This window comes from Lygodium microphyllum, chromosome 14 (genome assembly GCF_053477565.2).
Source record: "Lygodium microphyllum isolate KBCC chromosome 14, Lygodium_microphyllum_v1.1.10, whole genome shotgun sequence".
NCBI lineage: Eukaryota > Viridiplantae > Streptophyta > Polypodiopsida > Schizaeales > Lygodiaceae > Lygodium > Lygodium microphyllum.
This window is the reverse complement of record NC_141148.1, coordinates 131,624,045-131,644,461: the sequence shown is the minus strand read 5'-3', so window position 1 is coordinate 131,644,461 and position 20,417 is coordinate 131,624,045. Positions and strand designations below refer to the sequence as shown.

Genomic DNA, 20,417 nt, shown 5'->3' with positions numbered 1-20,417 from the left:
CTGTTTTCTGTGCTGAGCTTCAATCCTGCCGTCCTCTCTCACATTTGGTATTAGAGCATTGGCTCTGCTCAACTCAGCTCTGTTCAACTCAATTCTACTTAGTCTTTGGGAGCTTCTAGCTCAATCCAACTCTGCCCCCTACAGCCCAACAATTCTCCTCAGCTCAACTCTTCAACATGACTTGCAGTAGCTTGACCAGCGCCCTCTATCCTTAGGCATTTCATTCAGCAAGTCCACCAGCACTAGCTCCACCTGCAACAACCCAGCCCTGTCTACGCAGCCCCTCTCTGCGCCCTTCCGCCTGGGCTCTACCGTCCTGTCCACCCCCCTATGCTGCACGCCACATCAGCTACCCCAGCAGTCGAGTTTGAAGAGCCACCAGACGTCCCGTCATCTGTGCCCCTGCCCCTGCAGCTTGTTTATACTCCCACCACCCCTCACAAACGACACCCGCCTGCTGAGCGCAGCCCAGCCGTTTGTCTAAAATCACTTGCGACAATGTCCGCCCTTTCCACGGCCACCGTTTGGCCCCAACGCCGCCCGTCAGCACCACACATCAGGTCAGAGGGGTGGTTAGCGACAGCTCGTCATTTCAAATGTATTTTTTTAAAGGAAATTTACATTTTTTATACCAAAATTAATTTCTGGAAGAGAGGGTTCCTACCCAACAAGCACAGAATTTAGGAAATGTGTGTGGGACACATTGGATGCAAATTTCTGGGCACATTAATCAAAAATTTTGGGGCATTTATGTTTTCTAAGGACGTTGGCATACACACTGCAGTTATAGTCATTGATAGACTGTTTTGAACAAATCTGAAGCAAGAAATTTTGGGGATTTTGCTGGTATGGTGTTGCTGAACACTGATTGCACGTTGGATTGCGTGCATTACAGACAGTTTTGACAAAGTGCACCTCTGAAAATTTCCAGATTTCCAGTGTGGTCTTGCTTCGACATTGCTCTTTTGCTTTTTCTTGGTAATTGATGATCATGGCAAATTAGGGAGAAGATGTCTTCACCTATGTATCCAAAGAGGACAGACTAGATTGAAATAACTATTCACTTTGGTCCTTCATGATGAAGAATGTACTTGTGGCTAAAAATCTTTGGGATTATGTCGGTGGAGAAGAAGCTCGACCTGGAGTTGTGGCTCCAACTACTCCTCCAAGAGGACGTGCACAACGGGCACCTCAGTCTGCTCCACTTCAGCCACTTCCACAAAGATCAGCAATTCAAAGAGCATGGGATACACAGGATGCACGGGCTGTTGAGAAACCCTTCACTCGCAGTTTACGTTTTTTGCGTTTCTGCGTTTTGCGTTTAGGGTTTGTAGCCCCAAAAAGGGGTGCCATCCTAGACTGACTATGCCTATTTATAGGCCACTCTCTCATTCATTCCTCACGGCTGATTCATTCAGTCTATCACCTCTTCTCTCCAGCCTCTCCACTACCCTCACACCCCTTCAGGAGGACATTGCGGTTCATGGTTCGTGGCTGTCATCATCATCTTTCTTGTGCTACGGCACCCTTGTTCCCTTGTATCACATTCACTCCATGATTCAGATCTTCATCATTCCATTCATCAGAGTTTCTTCTCTCTTCTCTTCTCTTCTCCATGTTTTCCGAGTTCACTCCATTTTCCTCCCCACCAACCCTACTGTCTCGCTGGTACGTCATCTTTTGACATGGTATCAAAGCTGGATATGCTCAAACAGTGGCAAAGATCCTCCACTCCAGTGAAGGCAAAGACCAATGGCGGGTTCGGCATCCACTTCTCTTCTTTTCCCACTATATCAATATCTCGTTTTTGCAGATTTCAGGTGTTTTCAGCTTGCTGCCCACACCCCTTTCGCAGAGGACATCGCGGTCTCAGCTGTCCCTTGCTGTTATCTACAGTCTGGCGCCTGTTTTCAGCCTTCCACCTGCAGTTTGCAGCTATTTATAGTAGAACAACTATTGTTGATCACTCTCCATTCAGAAAACAATCTCGTTTTTGCAGATTTCAGGTATTTCAGCTTGCTGCCCACACCCTGGACGCGGAGAACATCGTGGTCCAAGTTGGCCATTGCTGTCTACAGCAGGTTGGCGCATGTTTCCAATCTATATCACACTGTTCAGAGCTGATTTCAGCATATTGACTGCTGCTGTTGTTTTTGCCTGCGCTTTTAGTCTTTCTCTCTCCTCACTTGCATTTTTAGTCTCTCTCTCCTCACCTGCGTTTCTCTACTGGTTGCAACCTCTTTCTGTTGGTCATATCCTCCTCCCACTGGCAGCTCACTTCCAGCCCTTCCACTACCCTCCCACCCCTTGAGACAGAAATTGCGGTTCGTGCTTCACACTGCCCTCACACCCCTTGAGGCAGACATTGAGATTTATGGTTCATGGTGGCTGACCTCTTCCTTCTTCAGCAAGACACACTGGTATCCATGGCTGCTTTACCAACAGACGTCCAAACTACTCTGTGCTCCTACTGTGGCATCACCAGACACCACCGATGCTTGCCGACTTCGACCTTTGCTCCCCACCCCCCCGCAGTATATGCGTCTTCCACCAAGTACTCCTTGTGCCACCTCTCCTTTCTAGGCCACAGAGATCGTTCTGCATCGGCTATCAGAGTACTATGCTCTATGCAATAAGACGCATCCGATGCGCACTAAGTCCTTTCAAGCACATGGAGGATCGACTGGCACTACAACCTCCTGGAGATCGTCGCAATGCCAACGGAAGTCTTCTCCCACTTATTTTTAGGTACAGTGGCTTCCACGACCTACGGATCTGCAGTCTGCTCCATTGAGAGACAGTGATTGTTTGATACCGTCTCCTCATCAGTCTGCTCCTTCGAGAAACAGTGGCTGATCGACTCCTTCCTCCTCTTCGGCTACCCAATCTACTCCACTGAGAGACAGTGACTCTTGCCCACCTCTTGCTCATTCTGAGCCCCACCCTTCCCCACCCTCGACTACTCAAGTTCGAGAGGCTACCTCTGAGAGCTCTTCGACACCCCAGATACCTTCTTCGGCACGACCAGCGGCACTTCCTTCGTCATCAGACATTTCGGAGTTCATGACCCATGAGTTTTTGGATTCCCTATCTACTTCAGAGGGGGATATTACTTCTTTGCCCTCAAAGGGGGCATCTACTTCTTCTTCGACTTCAGCGGGGGGCCCTACTCAGAGGGGGAACCTACTCCACATGAAATTCTTCATCCATCCTCTACTTTCTTGGGGTGGTTTTCTTCGACCAGTCATCTCTTCTATTGATACCCAGGATCTTCAAGTACCACCTAGATCGAGACCTCAGAGGTTCAGCCGCGACTTGCTGATGAGGCCTTCGTATTTCTTCCAGGATGGATACATGGAGCTAGTGGCTTCTCTCCCAAGGTTGTGTTTCAAGTTCTCCAGTTCACTCTGTTTACTATTCTTTACTGCAGATTCCCTTTCCGATGGAACTCTTGGATCTTAGGGATTCTCTACATCTTCTTCCTCCTCTTCTTCTTATTGCCTTGGTCACTTGGTCAGCATGGAGCCACCTCCCGAGATCGAGTGCGGGCATATTCTTATAGTTCTCGGCACCACACAAAGTCCGACATTCCTCCTATGCATTGCATAATTTTATCATCTATGTACTAGGGTGCTTGGGCAAGTGAACAATTTCCCCACAAGGGACACTATCGAAGTGGCACTTGCTGCATGAGCATTCTTCCGCATGTAGCATTGCATCTCCACCTCACTCTTCTCTTGTTCCCCTTTTTGGGCCTGAGAGGGGGTGTTGAGAAACCCTTCATCCTTCACTTGCAATTTGCGTTTTTGCATTTCTATGTTTTGCTTTTAGGATTTGCATTTAGGGTTTGCAGCCCCAAAAAGGGGCACCATCCTAGACTGACCGTGCCTATTTATAGGCCACTCTCTCATTCATTCCTTCTGGCTGATTCATTCACTCCGTCACCTCTTCTCTCCAGCCTCCCCACTACCCTCACACCCCTTCAGGAGGACATTGCGGTTCATGGTTCGTGACTGTCATCATCATCTTCCTTGTGCTACGGCACCCTTGTTCCCTTGTATCACATTCACTCCATGATTCAGATCTTCATCATTCCATTCATCAGAGTTTCTTCTCTCTTCTCTTCTCTTCTCCATGTTTGCCGAGTGTACTCCGTGTTTCTCTCCGCCAACCCTACTGTCTCGCTGGTACGTCATCTTTTGACACAAGCTTTGTCGCTGATTGCATTGGCAGTTCAACGGTCAATCATCCCCCACATTCGTTCAGCAGCTTCTTCACGAGAAGCTTCGCTAACTTTGGAGCATATGCTTGCAGGCAAGAATGAGACTCGCATCTCTTTCTTAAAGAAAGCGCTAGAGACATTGAAAATGGATGAAGGTGATTCTATTCAAGATCACTTGAACAAAATTCAGGACTTGCGAGAGCAACTCATGAATGTTGATGAGTACTATTCGGATGCACAGATGATATCTACCACTTTGAACTCATTTCCTCCTTCGTACTTGGCTTTTCATACGACCTTAAACCTCACTATGAGGATTGTCGCGCCGCCAATCACTTTTCTTCAATGTTAGTCAGTTTGCTTCTAGAGGAGGAGCAAACAAGAAGAAATAGTGGTGTGGATGTTATCGCCTCTGAGCAGGCTTTTATAGCTAAACAGAAGAGCAAAGGCAGCCAAGTGAAGAATGCTCCGCAGAGTTCTGGGACTTCTAGCACATCATAGGCAAGTATAAAACAAGGGGACACGCAAGCCAAAAAGGGCAAATGCCATTACTATAAGAAGCCAGGCCACTACATCACTGAGTGCAGGAAGTGAATCGCCAAGGAGGAGTCACGAATGTTTGTTTCTGATGCTCCTTCCACTACTAGTGAGTCCGCGTCCTTTGTTATAGACAGGGACTATTGTTTTTACACATGCAATTATGACATTTCTTGGGCTGATCGAGCATTTAGCTCTACTGAGGATGTAGGCACTTGGTTTTCTGACAGTGGTGCTTCTAGGCACACTACATCTCGCAGAGATTTATTTGCTTTTGTTAGTGCTACTCCAGTTCGTAAGTCTGTACAGTATGCCAACAATGCATCATACCATGTTCGAGGTATTGGAGAGATTGTGTTCACAGCCATTGATGGCTCTATTCTCCACCTACAAGATGCTTTATTCGTGCCAGGCATAAAGAAAAATTTGTTCTCTATTTCTTTTTTGGCACGTTGTGGATTGCACGTCACATTTTATGATAACTGATGCATGGTGAGAGACAAAGAACACATGACTTTGGTCTTCACAAGCACTTTATGTCATGGGTTATATATACCATGGAGTTTGTTATGGCAGCAAGCACCCTTGATGATGAGGAGCCTGAATGTTTTGAGGATGCACAACAAAGTGTGCATTGGATGGCAGCAATGAAAGCTGAATTGGATTCTATCACTAAGAATCAAACATGGGATTTGGTGTCTTTGCCATTTGGAAAGAAAGCCATTGGAACAAAATGGGTCTACAAGCTGAAACAAAATGCAAATGGATCCATTGACAAATACAAGGCAAGGCTTGTAGCCAAAGGCTATGTACAGAAGAAAGGCATTGACTATGAGGAGATATTTGCTTCTACTTCCCGCATGACGACTATCAAGTCTATGGTTGCTTTGGCTACTCATTATGGATGGACTGTGCATCAGTTGGTTATTAAAACTACATTTTTACATGGGAAACTTCATGAGGAAGTATATGTAGAGCAGCCCATTGGTTTTGCAATTGAGGGCTCGGAACACTTAGTTTGCAAGCTGAGAAAAGCTTTATATCGCTTGAAACAAGCTCCTAGAGCTTGGTATGCAAAGATAGATACTTTTTTTATTAGACAAGGGATTCATAAACAGCTCATCTAAGTCTACCCTTTACATATGTAAAGAGGGGGGATCCATGCTGATCATTTGTCTTTATGTTGATGATCTATTGCTTACAGGGACACATGTTGATCAAATTTCAGCATTTAAACAAAATTTGCAGCAAACTTTTGACATGTCAAACTTGGGATCTTTGCATTATTACTTAGGCATTTAGTTCATACATGATGCTAGAGGTATTGGGTTATCACAGTCAAGATACATTGGTAAACTTCTTGAGAAGTTTGGCTTACAGGATTGCAACCCAATCTGTACACCAATGGAACCTGAACTAAAGCTGCCATTACATGACGCTCACATAGGGGTGTCGGTGATCAATAGGACACTGGGGCACTTTTTACTCTCAGTAGGAGAGATTTTTTCCCCCAAACTTATGGTATTATTTTGTATGTGCTTATGACACACACTTACCGTGTTTGGGTGTGAACAACCCCTACAACCCTAAGATTTAAGGATTGTACCTTGTACTTTCAGTCTATTGCATAGGGTGTCGTGCTTCACTCTCACACTGCCTACTGTTTTCTGTGCTGAGCTTCGATCCTCCCGCCCTCTCTCACAGTGCTTTCCATGTCATCAACAACCCCTAGCACCATGTCCACTAATGCTGCCCTGCTGTCCACCAGCCTCTTCCCAAGTATCATACATCTTGCATTTACTGCACTGCAAGCTCAATCCATCGAATTCACCTTCTTCAGCTGCCCCCCAGTCTTGTACTGCTGCATGTGATCGGCTGCACACTCCTTAAGGCAATACATTGTTGTGTTTACCAGTTCCCAACCCCAGAGACTATTGTGTTTTGGTTTCCAGCCTGTCTCCCTTCCACTTTCCGCCTCATCTCAACTCCCAATGGTGGTTATAGCACTCGCAATTCACCTCTGGCAAATGTCACACTCTGACTACCCCCTCAATCCACTCCCATGCGAGTGCCATCAACTATTGGACAGCTCTACCCTTGAGCATCTTGTACACTCTTTCCTTCACTTACATCATTCATTCATTTACTTCAAAGTTCTCTTTCTTCTCTATTGTGATTTTGCATTTTGTGTTTTGTGTTTTGTGTTTTTGTTTTTGTGTCGGAGTTCTCTGTGTTTCAATTATGGTCATACACTCTGTTTTCTTTTGCAAAACCCAACAAATCTCCACATGGTATCAGAGCTAGTGCTGCTCTAAAGAGTATCATGAGCCTATTGTGGATTGCTTGGTTTGTTCTTCATTACACCTAACATGATCCACATAAAATTTAAAGTGGGTAGATAGGAGGTAGTGGCGAAACTTCTCTAGGGCAAACACCATTGCCAAGCACTCCAGCTCTGTCACTGTATATTTCCGTTCCCGATCAATGACTTTTCGGCTTGCATAATAAATCGGTTGATCTAGCTTCGAGGAGCCCTTCTGTGTGGCAGAGGACAACACCTAAGCCTTCAATTGAGGCATTAGTATGTACATGGAACTCTTTCGTCCAATCAGGAGGTTGAAGAATGGGTGCCTCAATCAGACACTGCTTCAGAGTGTTGAAGACTTTGTCACATTCTTCCGTCCAAGTAAACTCTGCATCTTTCCTCAAAAGCTTGTGCAAGGAGGTTTCCTTTGTTGCAAAATGAGCTATGAACCTTCTGTAGTAACCCACATGGCCTAGGAATCCCCTCAACTGTTTGAGGTTGGTGGGTGCTGTCAGAGCTGCAATCTTTTCGATCTTTGCAGGGTCTGTTGATATCCCTTGTACTGAGACAATGTGGCCCAACAGAACTCCAGAAGAGACCCCAAATATGCATTTGTCGGGGTTGAGGGAAATCCCATACTTCCGGCATCGGTCAAAGCATTGTTCCAGGTGTCTCCAGTGTTCACGGATCAAACTATAGATACAGAAGTCATTCAAATATACCTCAATAAAGTCGTGCAGATGATTTTGAAATGCGGCCATCATGACTCGCTGGAAAGTAACAAGGGCATTACAGAGTCCAAATGGCATCACTCGGTAAGCGTAGGTCCCCCATTCTGTGGTGAAGGTTGTTTTGGACTGGTCTTCTTTTGCGATCTGCACTTGGTTGTATCCACTGAATCCATCCAGAAGGGAATAAAGCTCATGTCCTGCTACTGTGTCCAACGGTTGGTCTGTGAAAGGAATCGGAAAGTGATCCTTCTTTGTCTTGGAATTGAGCTTTCGGAAATCCACACATATTCACAATTTGCCATTCTTCTTGGGTACAACCACGATGGGTGAAACCCATTCACTATTTGCCACTGGATAGATGAACTCGGCTTTCAAAAGCTTCAGCAGCTCTGCTTTTACCAATGTGGAATAATTCGGGTTCATTCGCCTCTGTCGTTGCCGTACTGGCTTGGCATCAAGCTCCAAGTCAATATGATGCTCACATATTGTGGGATCAATCCCCTTTAGGACTTTGTAGGACCATGCAAACACGTCCAAATTTTCTTTCAACAAGTTGTACAAGGTTGACAACTCCTCTTCTGGGAGACTGCTACCCACCTTCAAATGGCGTTCAGTGCCTTCTACATCCACAAAGGTTAACTGTCGTTCACCTTCTACTTCACGGATGAAGGTCCCGCGGACTGTTTCTCGGTACAAATCCGACTCCTTCAAGGGGGTGGTGTCCTCTTCTGATGTCCCACTAGAACCAACTTCTTCTTTTGGTGGAGACTTAATTTTCTCCTTGAGATGTTGGAATGTTATTAGAGCCGTTTTGGGTTTGGTTTGACGATTAGTTACCTCTTGGCTTGAAGACTCATCTTCTGATGACACATCCAGGAATGTCACATAACAGGGACCCTCTGATGCCTGTTGGGTTTGTGGGACTGGTGCTTGTTGGCATGATGCATCATCATCATCTTTTCTTGGCAAGGATGGGTGAGGGCGGCAAGAGCCACTGCTGAAAGACGGCCGTTCTTCTTAATCCATTTCTTATAAAGATTTTGCATATGAAAAGATCCATTTACCAGACCAAATGGTACCATCGCCATTTTGTCCCACAGCATGAGCTCGTCTACTTCTAATGCTTCTGGACCTTCTTCTTCAAATGTATCCTCTGCAGGTGGGATAGATTCTTTTGACTCACTTTCATAACCTTCTTCGTCCATATCATGACGTCAACCGCCCCGCCTCTGCCATGACTTCTCGCCCCGTTGACCTCCTCCCGCCCTGTTCGCATAGACATTATGGTCTTGATTTGGAGGACAATGCTCCATATACTAACCTTTCTTCTAGGGATCATTCACAAAGAACTATAAAGGAATACCCTAACATAGAAACATAAATGAAAGCGTACGACAAATCATAAACTCAACACAAAGCACACGTAGGATTAGGGTAACTCACAAACAATGAACATGGTGAAGATTTGAATGAATAAATAAATATAATATGATATCCATGCAGCAAACAAACCATGCAAGGAATGAAAATTGTACACCAAACTCTCCTCTCAAGGACCAAGGCAGAAGTAATGAGTTGGAGAGTGCGTCCTACTCCTATTAGATCCTGAATCACAGCAACATAGCCTCCAAGATGTTGGACAATAGTAAATGCAGCAAATGATGTGCAAACGCAAAAAGAAGAGAGTAAACAGCCAATGCAGCTACAAGTGATGATGTGGCAGCCATACGCTAGCTAGTAGAGGAAAACGCAGCAAATCTGCAGTCACTTGAAGCAAGGCAGCAGTCAGTAGGTATAAATGCAGCAATTGCTGCCACGTTGCAGCTGGTGGCAGCAAGGCAAGTGATCACAAGTAGTCAACAAGGCTAGACAGCAACAATAGAAGGTGTAGACTGCACAATGAGGACTCAAAATAGGGAATGGATGTAGACAATGTCAAGCAGCTTCGGCTGAGATATCCTCCGTGAACAGGGTGTGAACAACGAAGCTAGAGGGCGTAAAACTTGCAAAAATGAGATTGGGCTGAATGGAGGGCAGCTTACCTATTTATAGCAAGTTTCGGAACCTTGAACCTCTCCCCGTTTTTCCTCTCTCGAACCACTCCCCATTTTAGAATTGTTCATTATTTAAGCATTTTTGGGCTATTCAAGAGGCTAGTTCAGCATGCAATGCATATTTTAGCTCAATACCGCCTCTCAAACCCAAAAACTAAGCCAAAAAGGAAGGCCAATCCAAAGTTTTGTTTGTTTTTGTTTTTGTCCCAAGACATCCCATCCCAAAGCATCTAGGACATCAAGCAAAGGGTGCATGTTGGCTATCCAACAACCTACCAAGAGTAAAAAGGCGATGGTTATCTTATCAAGGGAGTCCAAGTGGTCACCCCAAAGAGGCCATGGAATCAAACAAAGGATGCACATCGGCTACTCAGTAGCCTACCAAATCTTGCAAAGGCGGATGAAAAGACAGTGAACTTTCCTTTTTCCTGGAGTGTTTATGTAAAAATTATGGATTGTGATCCATTAAGTAACAGTCAAGAGACTAATGGTAAGACCCAAGACCTTCTCAAAATAAGGAAGCTATCCCTACCACTATTGGGTATCAATGACAAAGGAATGGGATAAGGTTGCAGTGAAGCAAATATGGGGGGTATGTGGAGAGGCAAAATATGCAAAAAGCAAGCTAGTAAAGCTAAGCAAGCAAGAGAGACTATCCCTACCACTATTAGGTATCGATGACAAAGGATTGGGATAAGGCTGTGGTGAAGCAAATATGGGGGATATGTGGAGAGGCAAAATATACAAAAAGCAAGCTAGTAAAGCTAAGCAAGCAAGAGAGACTACCTTGGAGAATGCCATGTGCAAAACCACAAATATGGTGGATCCAGAGTTGACCGCTTCAAAAGACCAAAAAGATAAATGCGCACAAATGCATGTTTACAAGAACAGAATGCCAATGCACTGGAATTATGCAAGAGACAATTATGCTCATGCAAAATGCTATGCAAGAGGCAATATAGGCGTGATCATCTTTACAAGAATAGAATGCCAATGCACTGGAATTATGCAAGAGACAATGCAAATGTGATCATGCTCATGCAAAATGCTATGGAACAGTGCCACTTGGATGGTGCCCTCACAAGGGAATTATTAACTTGCCCAAGCGCACCTTTATAATTATGACATCCTAATGATGTAGATGAATATACAAAGTACAATATACATAATGTCTAAAATAGAAACTATAAACAGCATCCTATCACCACCAAGAGAAGAAAGCCGCCCCCTCTCAAACTAGAAGGAAAAGCTCAGTCTCTCCTCATAAACCAAAGAAGTAGGGTAGGGTGTATCCAAGCCGATCCTGGAAGCAAATACTCAAGCATCGGCCAATTGACCATCATGGTCACTTACTGAAGTGCCCTTTTACAATCATGTCATCCTGATAATGTGGATGAAGATGCAAAGTACAATATACATGATGTCTGGAAAAATTTTGTAAACAATATCCTATCACCACCAAGAGAAGAAAGTCATTCCCTTCCAAGCTGAAAGGGAAAGCTAGAGAAAAACACCATCTCTCCATCAATCACAAGTAGGAAAGAGTGTATCAAAGCCGATTCTAAGTACCAAGTACTGAAGCACCAATGGATTGATCTGCCTTGGTCAATATATTTGCAAAGTTATTCAATGAAGGCACAAACTCTAGGCAGATGCTGCCTAGCTTAGCTTGCTCTCTGGTGAAGTGAAAGTGGGCTGCCATATGCGACATCCGTGGTATAATGATCGGATTGCCCACAAGGATAATTGCACTCTAGTTGTCACAGTAAACAACGGTAGAAAAGTCACATGGAAACTAAAGTGCCGCCAGTAAGCTCCTCGAGTAGATAGCCTCCCTGGTATCATCAAAGAGAGCCCTATACTTAACCTAAATTGTGGAAGCCGCCACTATCTTCTACTTAGATAGTGTCATATCCAATGTAAAGAGGTAGCTACCATGGAAACGCTTGGTGTCAAGATCTCCTACCCAGTCAGAGTCAATATACTCTTGTGAACACAAGCCAGAACCATATTTTAGGCCATAAACCATAAGTCATGCCATAAGAATAGGTATATTGTAAATATCTTAAAACACAAAGATATGTAATCCAATGTGACATCCTAGGTACAATGAGGGGTGTATTCGTCGTCAAATGGCTATCCTAGGGTATCCTTAGAAAGATTGACAGTGGGATCAAGAGGCGTGGCCACATGCCATGTGTGATCCATACTTTTGGGAATAAAGACTCACCGTGCATTTTACCGTGTTTGGGTGTGAACGCACCCTTAACTTGCTGTGCTTTATATATAGTGCTCACGCGGGGACTAGGCTCTCCAAGGTGCGCTATGGGGTGAATCCCATATCACGCTTGGGCATGGTCATAGCGGCCTCGCGCTTCCCCATCAACGTGCATGTAGCTGGTGAAAGGGTTGGTGAGCGATTCAAGTGAACCGAGAGGGGGTTGGGCTCTCATATAGGTTGGGGTGAGAGGTAAGGGGGTGAAAATCCCAAGTGGGGGTTCCCTACCTCCTCGCCCACAAGAGCACGCCTTTTTCGCCTTGTGCCAAGGATTTTTCTCCTCGCCCGTTGGGAGGAGGACTCAAGAAGGACCCATGACGCGTTGTGCCAGGACCCCAAGGGGGTGAAAGACAAGTCCCAATCTCTCACTCTACTGCTCTTAACTCTTTGCACATTCACTCTCAGGTCAAAAAACTGCACATCAAACTGGTGTCAGAGTACAAGTTGTGCACGCTTCCCGAAGCCAATGACGGGCGTCAGGTCACGTGACGGGCGTCAGGTCACGTGATAGGTGAGCAGAAAGCGCAAGAGAGCAGGAGCTTCAGGTTTCCCAGATGATAAGGAAGAGTTGCAAGGTCGCACGTCACGCGACAGACGGGTCGATAGGGAAGTCTGGTACCAACTAGCGTGCAGCCACGTGGACGGGACAGCAATAGTCGATGTGCGGCAGGGGGTCAAGGAGCTCACGAACCTGGTGGCGAGACGGCGCCCAAGACCAATCGTCAAGAATCTGGTACACGCCTACCAATCCATACAGCGCTAGGCAACGACTAGCAGAAGCTGTCCATGCAAGGCCACACGACGATGGGCAAAGCTCAACGTTTTTTTTAAATCAAAAATATCCTTTTTTTCTTCTTCTTCATCAGGCATTCACACACAAAGGCACAAAGTCAAATTTTGCCCAAGAAAATTGGGGCTTTTCTCGAATTCGCCGACTTAAATGCAGAAGCGGACAATCTGACTCAGAAATTGCAAATCAATGCACATTTGCCCGTGAAGCTTTGGGCCTTTTCACATTTCAGTGAAATTTTTTCAATTTCAATTAAATTGGTGCACACCGGACCCAAGAAATTTGGGGCTTTTGCAGAATTTCATCAATTTGTGCAAGAATTGCCTAGTATATGCACTTGGGTACTTGTGTTGATGCAATCTGAACGGATTATCCTCTAAAATTTTGGGGCTTTGATCTAAATTGTCAAATTTGTGCTCGAGAATGCCTTTGGAGCAGAAATTGCAGTGAAATTTTGGGGATTTCACATGTAATTGGTGGCTTGGTCTCTAAATGTGTCAGAAATTGCTTAAGGAGTGCAGCAAATGACATTTTATAATTCTGAAAATCTATTTGCAGATCTGAAATTTCTGCAATCTTAGGATTTTCATTGCTGGTTGGTACTCTTGTGCACTGTAGTCACTTGTGTCACATTTGGACTTGCCTTTGGTGACTGGTTAGTCAATTGGGGATTGCAAATTATGGCTGGAAACAGTGACAGCAGTAATCTTTTGCACATTAAGAAACTTGAGGGTGCACATAATTTGGCAATTTGGCAAAAACAATGCTACAACGTCTTGGTGCAAAAGAAACATGTAAAGCCCTCAAAACAAAGGGAATCAAACCAGCAAACATGGAACAAGACGAGTGGGATGACTTGGACGAGCTTGCTCGCTCATTGAGCTCTCAGTGTCAGATAACTTGCTCTTAAACATTGAGAAGCTGAATTCAGCATATGCAATGTGGAAAAGGCTTGAAGAATTGTATGTTGTCTTTCACGCAAAGATAAAGCACATACAAGTGTCAAGGTACATACAGATGATAACCCTGCAGACCTTCTTATGAAGGGTCTTCCAATCGCGCGGTTTGCTCATTGCCACCAGATGATGGGGGTTGGATAGTATATGTGTCTTTCAGCTCTGTACATACATAGACTTAGCTGATTCTTTCCTCTACCTTGCACGTTGCCTTTAGGTGGGAGGTTGTTAGGAATAAAGGTTCACGGTGCCTTTTATCGTATTCGGGTGTGAACGCACCCTTAACTTATATATATATATATATATATATTCAAAAAAGTGGTACACTAGTCTTTGTACCGAATATCAAGTGTCGTGTCGTACTCACTCTCTCACTCTACTGCTCTCAACTCTCTGCACATTCACTCTCAGCTCAGAAAACTATACATCACATACAATACCGGTCCACTAACTGAAGAGCGTACTTTTGTTGTGACACAAAAATACTCTCCCCAGATTAAGCTAACTCCATCCCCAAAAAATAAGACAATAAACCAAGGTTTGTTTTCTCAAAAGTAGCACAAAGCTGAGCCTTAATTTTTGCAATGGGAGTAGAGTCTGAGCCAGTAATAAGTAAATCATCTACGTATAGCAAGGTATAGCTAAAACCCCCCCCCCCCCCCCCCCCGAAGTAATGCATACATATAAGTTCGGCTCATAAGGGGTAGAATGGTATCCATGAATCCATCCTCTAGATCCAAGACCACAATGCTTGCTTCAGCCCATAGAGAACTTTCTACAAAATCGAAAGACCTTATCTTTCTGATCAACACAAAAAAATCCAAGTGGCTGCTCCAGGTAGATTTTCTTGTCCAAATAACCATTTAGAAAGGCAAATTTGACATCCATCTGATAGATCGGCCAACCATAGTGAGCGATGAGTGCAATCAACAGACGAAATGATATCAACTATGCAATACCAGCAAGGTTTAAGTCTCACTTCAGTCAACAATCCACCAATGTTCAAGTCTCACTTTGGTCAATACTCTCTAGCTCCTTCTCTATGGTCTCTCGCCATTGGGGGTGCTAAAGAGCCTCTTGCCAACTATGCGGCTCAAAATGTGCTATGTAAGTAGTTGTACACAGCTACGCAAAGTATACCCGAGGTGCAAGCCAAGCAAATCATCTAGGGCCCTCTGGAATGGAATCCGGTAAAAGAATCCTCGAATCTTGCATGGTCTACTGGTACCAACAAGGCAACAAGTCTCGCAAAGGAGACTTGGAAGCTAAAGAATCTACAAGTGGGTAAGCAATAGGCAATAGGTCCGACTCAAAAGGGACCATCTTCAAGGAAATGGCTTGCAATCTCGTGTAGAAAACTACACAATGTCTTGTTGAGCTAAAAATGCATTAGCTTCACTTAAACAGCCCCAAAACATAATTAATTAAGGAAGAAACCTTGTTTATTTAAAAGAAATGTGTTCCTAGAGAGTGTCTGTATCCCATAAGCACAAACCCACTTGGGAGGGCCCAATCGCTCTATAAATAGATTTGTTGCTCTCCATTCAGTCCTAATCTCGTCTTTGCAGGCTTCAGGTATTTTCAGCTTACTGCCCACACCTCGTTCGCACAGAGGATACCGCAATCCAAGCCATCCATTGCAGTCTTCAATCATTTAGCACTTGTTTCCAACCCTCCCTCATCAGTTTGCTGCTGTTTCCAGCCAGGCAATTGCTATTGTTTGTCATCCAGCTGTCGTACAGTCTGCCACATCAGCATACTGCTACGTTTGCGGGCCCCAGCTGCTGCCCTACAGATTCTCTCTCCTCCAACTATCACTGTCCTTCTTGCCTTCATTACGACCATGTTGGGAAAGCTGCTCAGGACCAGCCACGGGCTTCTGAATCATCTGCTGAGGGAGGTGGTCTTGCATTTCAATATCTAGGTCCATAGGACATTGCCCTACCTCCATATTTTTGTCGCATCATTCAAAAACGAAATGGCCCAATTGGCCACATCTAAAACAATGTCCAGCAAAAGAACCCCATTTCAACTCATACACCAATGTTTGTAACCTTGGAACCTCAAAATGAATCTTTGTCGAACGAAGCTTCCCTGTATCCCAAAGCATACATGCCCTATTCCGATGGCGGGAAGCCAGACGGGGTTCCACCAAAACCTCCCCAATGATTCTCAAAACTAGAGGGAGTAGTCTCCAGAGATGCGTAGGGAAATCCACCACCTCTATCCAAGTTGGGCATGCCTGTCTCAGCATCTCTTGAAATCGAGCCATGGGCCTCCAAGGGACCACATGAACTAGTTGCCCATCCGTAAACAAAGGAATGTGTTGCATAATAAGAGCATGTACTTCTACAGAACAAAAAAGAACCTCGAAGAACCCCTTCGAACCATCATAAATCTCTTCCACCAGGGGAATTTGCATACACCCTGAAACACCTTCAAAGCACTGTTCAAAACTGACAAGCATAGCCTGCAACCAAGCACGAATTTTGGTGATCAAAGGAGTCCTTCCAATAAAATAAAATATGGTTGCCCTCTCATGGAAAGCAGCTATCTATTGTAAGACCAGGTCGGTTCCCATGACTCCAACTACTTGATCCCCATCCGGTATTGCGTGAGCTTTATCCTCATTACAATGGACATAATCTGACATAAGATGATTGGCAGTGGCCAGCATGAACTATAAAGATCCATCAGGTTATGAATAGGAAACATGAACCTCTGGCTGAGACAATTTCGAGCCCAAGACCAGTTCTTCGACTGACATCCTACGACGTTTACCCATCTTGTCACTGTCTTGCAACAGCCCAAGTTCATCAGCCGAGGAATCACCATCCGGATCGGTGAAGTCTTTGTCATTCCCTTGCCCAATCTGCTGATCGAGAAAGTCCATATCGATGCCATTAGATTCTTGTAGATTTGCCATAAAGGTCGGTTGCTGTCTAGGTGCATGAAGGCTGACCGCGCGCAGAGGCAGGGCAGAGCTATCCTTTCTCCTTATGCAGCGACTGTGATTGAGGAGCAGATCTAGGCACCAAACGAAACGTTGATCGCAAAGCAAGAGTGGTCATAGCACATGACAAGCATGCAGGGGCAGAACTCACAGAAAGCTGGAACGGGCCGCCAGCAATCAGATGGAAAGGGTAGGTGCAGTCGACGCACACGCTTCAGCGTGGAGCCCCACGACGGGCTGAATGAACAAGCAACGAGCTGCAAACGAGGCCACGCACAAGCGATAGGCGGAAACACGCAGGCGGCAAGCAGAAACCCTAGGCAAGAAAGCCCGCTGCTTCTCTCCACCCACAGACGACAAGTGGAAACGTACAGGCGCCAGGCAAAGACCCTAGGCGCTCTCTCTCTCTCTCTCTCTCTCTCTCTCTCTCTCTCTCTCTCTCTCTCTCTCTCTCTCTCTCTCTCTCTCTCTCTCTCTCTCTCTCTATCTATCTATCTATCTATCTATCTATCTATCTATCTATATATATATATATATATATATATATATATATATATATATATATATATATATATATATATATATATATATAAAATTAAGAACTTCCATCTTATAGCTTCATTAACATCTTCTAACTTACAACTGTGAGTTTTTGCATATTGATAAATTTAATTTTTTAAAGTAAAAGTCTTCCCTTGAAGATGTGGCATTCTCGTCCCCATTTTCCTTTGAAAATTTCCGTTCCTGTTCTTGTCCCCGTTCTCATTTCAATTCTTGTTCCAAAGTTTCCCTTAACTATGTGTTGAATACATCCAAGATTCACTACATACAAGAGCTATCCAAAACTGGTGGAGTAGAAGTGCGACAAGTGGAAATGTACAGGCGCCAGGCAAAGACCCTAGGCGGCTCTCTCTCTCTCTCTCTCTCTCTCTCTCTCTCTCTCTCTCTCTCTCTCTCTCTCTCTCTCTCTCTCTCTCTCTGTGCACGCAGGGCCAAGTCGAACCTGCACGGCCCTGAGGGAAGAACTCAGACAGGGCAGGGAGGCGCGCCTGCAGAACAGGGCTAGTCTGATCCGCCATCACCATCTCTTCTTGTCACCATCGCTCCTCTCTCTCTCTCTCTCTCTCTCTCTCTCTCTCTCTCTCTCTGTGTAACTTCTGTCTCAAACCGTGATCTGCTTCCATATGCTGAAATGTGACAATTACATGTTGAAACAATTCATATGACTCATATGTCATTTGGCCAATAGCATGAGTTATGTTGATTGTCTAATCTCACGGACCACCTACCTAATATGTGTATTTACAACATTCATAATTCAGCAAACATGCATACAATGCTCATGGAACACCTACCTAATTTATGCATCTACAAACAGCCCTACTATTTCATTCAAATATCCTAAGAAAGCCCAAAAGTTTGCCCAAAACATTCAAAAACACATGCATTACAGTCTTTAGTCGTTTTCAGCTCCAACTATGCATAAATTAAACCTCTCCCCAGTGCAAAATAAAGATGTTGCCACAAAAAGTGGGCATTGTCGTAATGATGTGCAATGTGCAAACACACAAACAACATCTTTCACACATAACAATTATAGCTTGTCAAATTTCACTTTCTTTGCCATTTTACTCCACATTGTAGAAATTTATGTACATTGGAGCCTCATAAAACTTATGGCCTTTGTTAGACATTTAAAAGGATCCTTTGTTATCCCTAAATTCACCCTATTGATGCCATTCTCTAGTATTGCATATGCTTAGCTGTACGGATCTCATGTAGTCTACCAATTGGGTTTAGTATAGTTGTTTGTCAAGTGAAAGTAATCCTCGAAGAGCTTGAGCTCTTGATCCATAGAGATGGATCCTTACACGTGTAGCCTAAAAAGCACGCAATGCATAGCTGTACGGATCTCATGTAGTCTACCAATTGGGTTTAGTATAGTTGTTTGTCAACTGAAAGCAATCCTCTAAGTGCTTGAGATCTCGATCCATAGAGATGGATCCTTACACATGCAGCCTAGAAAGCAGGCCAAGTGCATCCACAGATGTTTTAGGTTTGCACACAACATGGGGTGACAAACTTACTAGTTTAGAAGGGTGAGAACGCAATTTGAACAAGTAGAAGTGAATTTGGATGAAAAAAGACCTGATCAAGAAGCTCTTTTTGCAATGCTAGTATTCTTTTGCCTTGTTCCACTGTGGCCTGGACAGCACCTTCCTCCGGGTCTCTACTTCCAGCCATGTTATCCGCCTCTGCACTGGCTTGTACACAGCTGTCCGCCCTTTTATGTCTGAGTGAGCTCTTCCAACGGCCCCTGGAGGTTAAGCTCCCACAAGCAATGCTGCCTTTGAAGGGCAATGCCAGGCTGCTGCATGGTGTGGTGTTGCCGTCAATCCCTGCTAGGTTAGCTCTTAGTGCAAGAGAGGAGAAAGGCGGCGAGGCAGGGTCCATCAGAGCTGCAGCAGGCAGGGGACTACGGAAGGGCGATTTGAGCGCGGGGATTGACATTGATGAGCAGCAGGGGTGGGTGGCTATCTCTCTCTGGGGGGGGCGCGGGGCGGGGCGGGGCGGGGGGGGTTTGTTGGGGCGCTCTGCTGCTAAAGCTGATGAGTAACTAGAACCCAAATGTGGAAATTGAACCCCAGCTCAGAAGATTGTTGCCTTCCTTCTCCTCTAAGGTTCGAGCATCGAAGAGACTTATTCACTCGGTGAGCCAATTGCTTCTCTCAGACATGGTCTACTCGACTACCCGAAGCTCAGTTCGTCTAAAATGGATGGGAATTTTGGCTACGCAGAGTCACCACAGAGGCGGCGGCAGCAGCAGCTAGCTGACGATCTCAGGAGGAGCAGAAGATTACTGCAGACCGATCTGGAAGGGGCTTTGCCTGCAATTGAAATCGTCTGGATTCTGGACGGGGTTTTGGCTTGGCCCAGTGAATTGCACCTGTGATGGATAAGCAACTTGTTTGCGTGGGATGTGACCCACATGAAGCTCCTCGTCTCCCAAATTAAAAAATAAAAAATGACAATTTCACAGACCCCAATTTTTCAAAAAAACAATTATCAAATTTACCCCGAGATGTCCTCCATTTGGGCAAAATTTCCTGCACTCCTCTTTAGAATTTTGGCGAAAAAATATCTGAAAATATTTCTCAATATATCATGGTATGTTACGAGTGTTTATGGAGAGCCTGTCTATGAGGGATGATAAGACTTTATAATACAATGAGAAACCAAAACAGCTCACTTATCCAAATCTTCTAAGTGGTATTAGTGTTCCTAGTGGCTTTGCGACAGATTCACGCTATCGTACGAAGATGAGGTCCCTCGTAGTGATTCTTTTGTTTGAGGCACACAAAAGTAGATTTTGGGTCGAGGGTGGGCGGGTCGGTGGGTGGCCGGGAGGAACTATGGACCACTCCAATTCAATGTTTCTAATCAAAAAAATGCACTGCTATATTTTTAAGTAATTAAAAATTCAAGGGGAATTTGAGAATCTCCCAAAAATAAAAGGGAGTTTTGATTCATTTTTCCCAAACAAAAATAGCACATGTTGTTGTCTTCCTCTCACATCTTCTCTAGGGGTGC

The 20,417-nt window shown here is 44.8% G+C and overlaps 1 protein-coding gene across 1 annotated transcript in view; it reads right to left on the bottom strand.

Annotated features, from left to right (window-relative positions):
* Positions 1 to 20,023, bottom strand: part of SS2 (starch synthase 2) — a 76,486-nt gene extending 56,463 nt beyond the window's left edge. The window contains exons 1-2 of the mRNA XM_087693376.1: positions 19,903 to 20,023; positions 18,975 to 19,773 (exon numbers count right to left, since the gene is read on the bottom strand). Coding sequence (XP_087549502.1) covers positions 18,975 to 19,337 — 363 coding nt within the window. The 5' untranslated portion in view covers positions 19,338 to 19,773; positions 19,903 to 20,023. The remainder of the gene's footprint in view (positions 1 to 18,974; positions 19,774 to 19,902) is intronic.
* Positions 20,024 to 20,417: the final 394 nt, after the last annotated feature.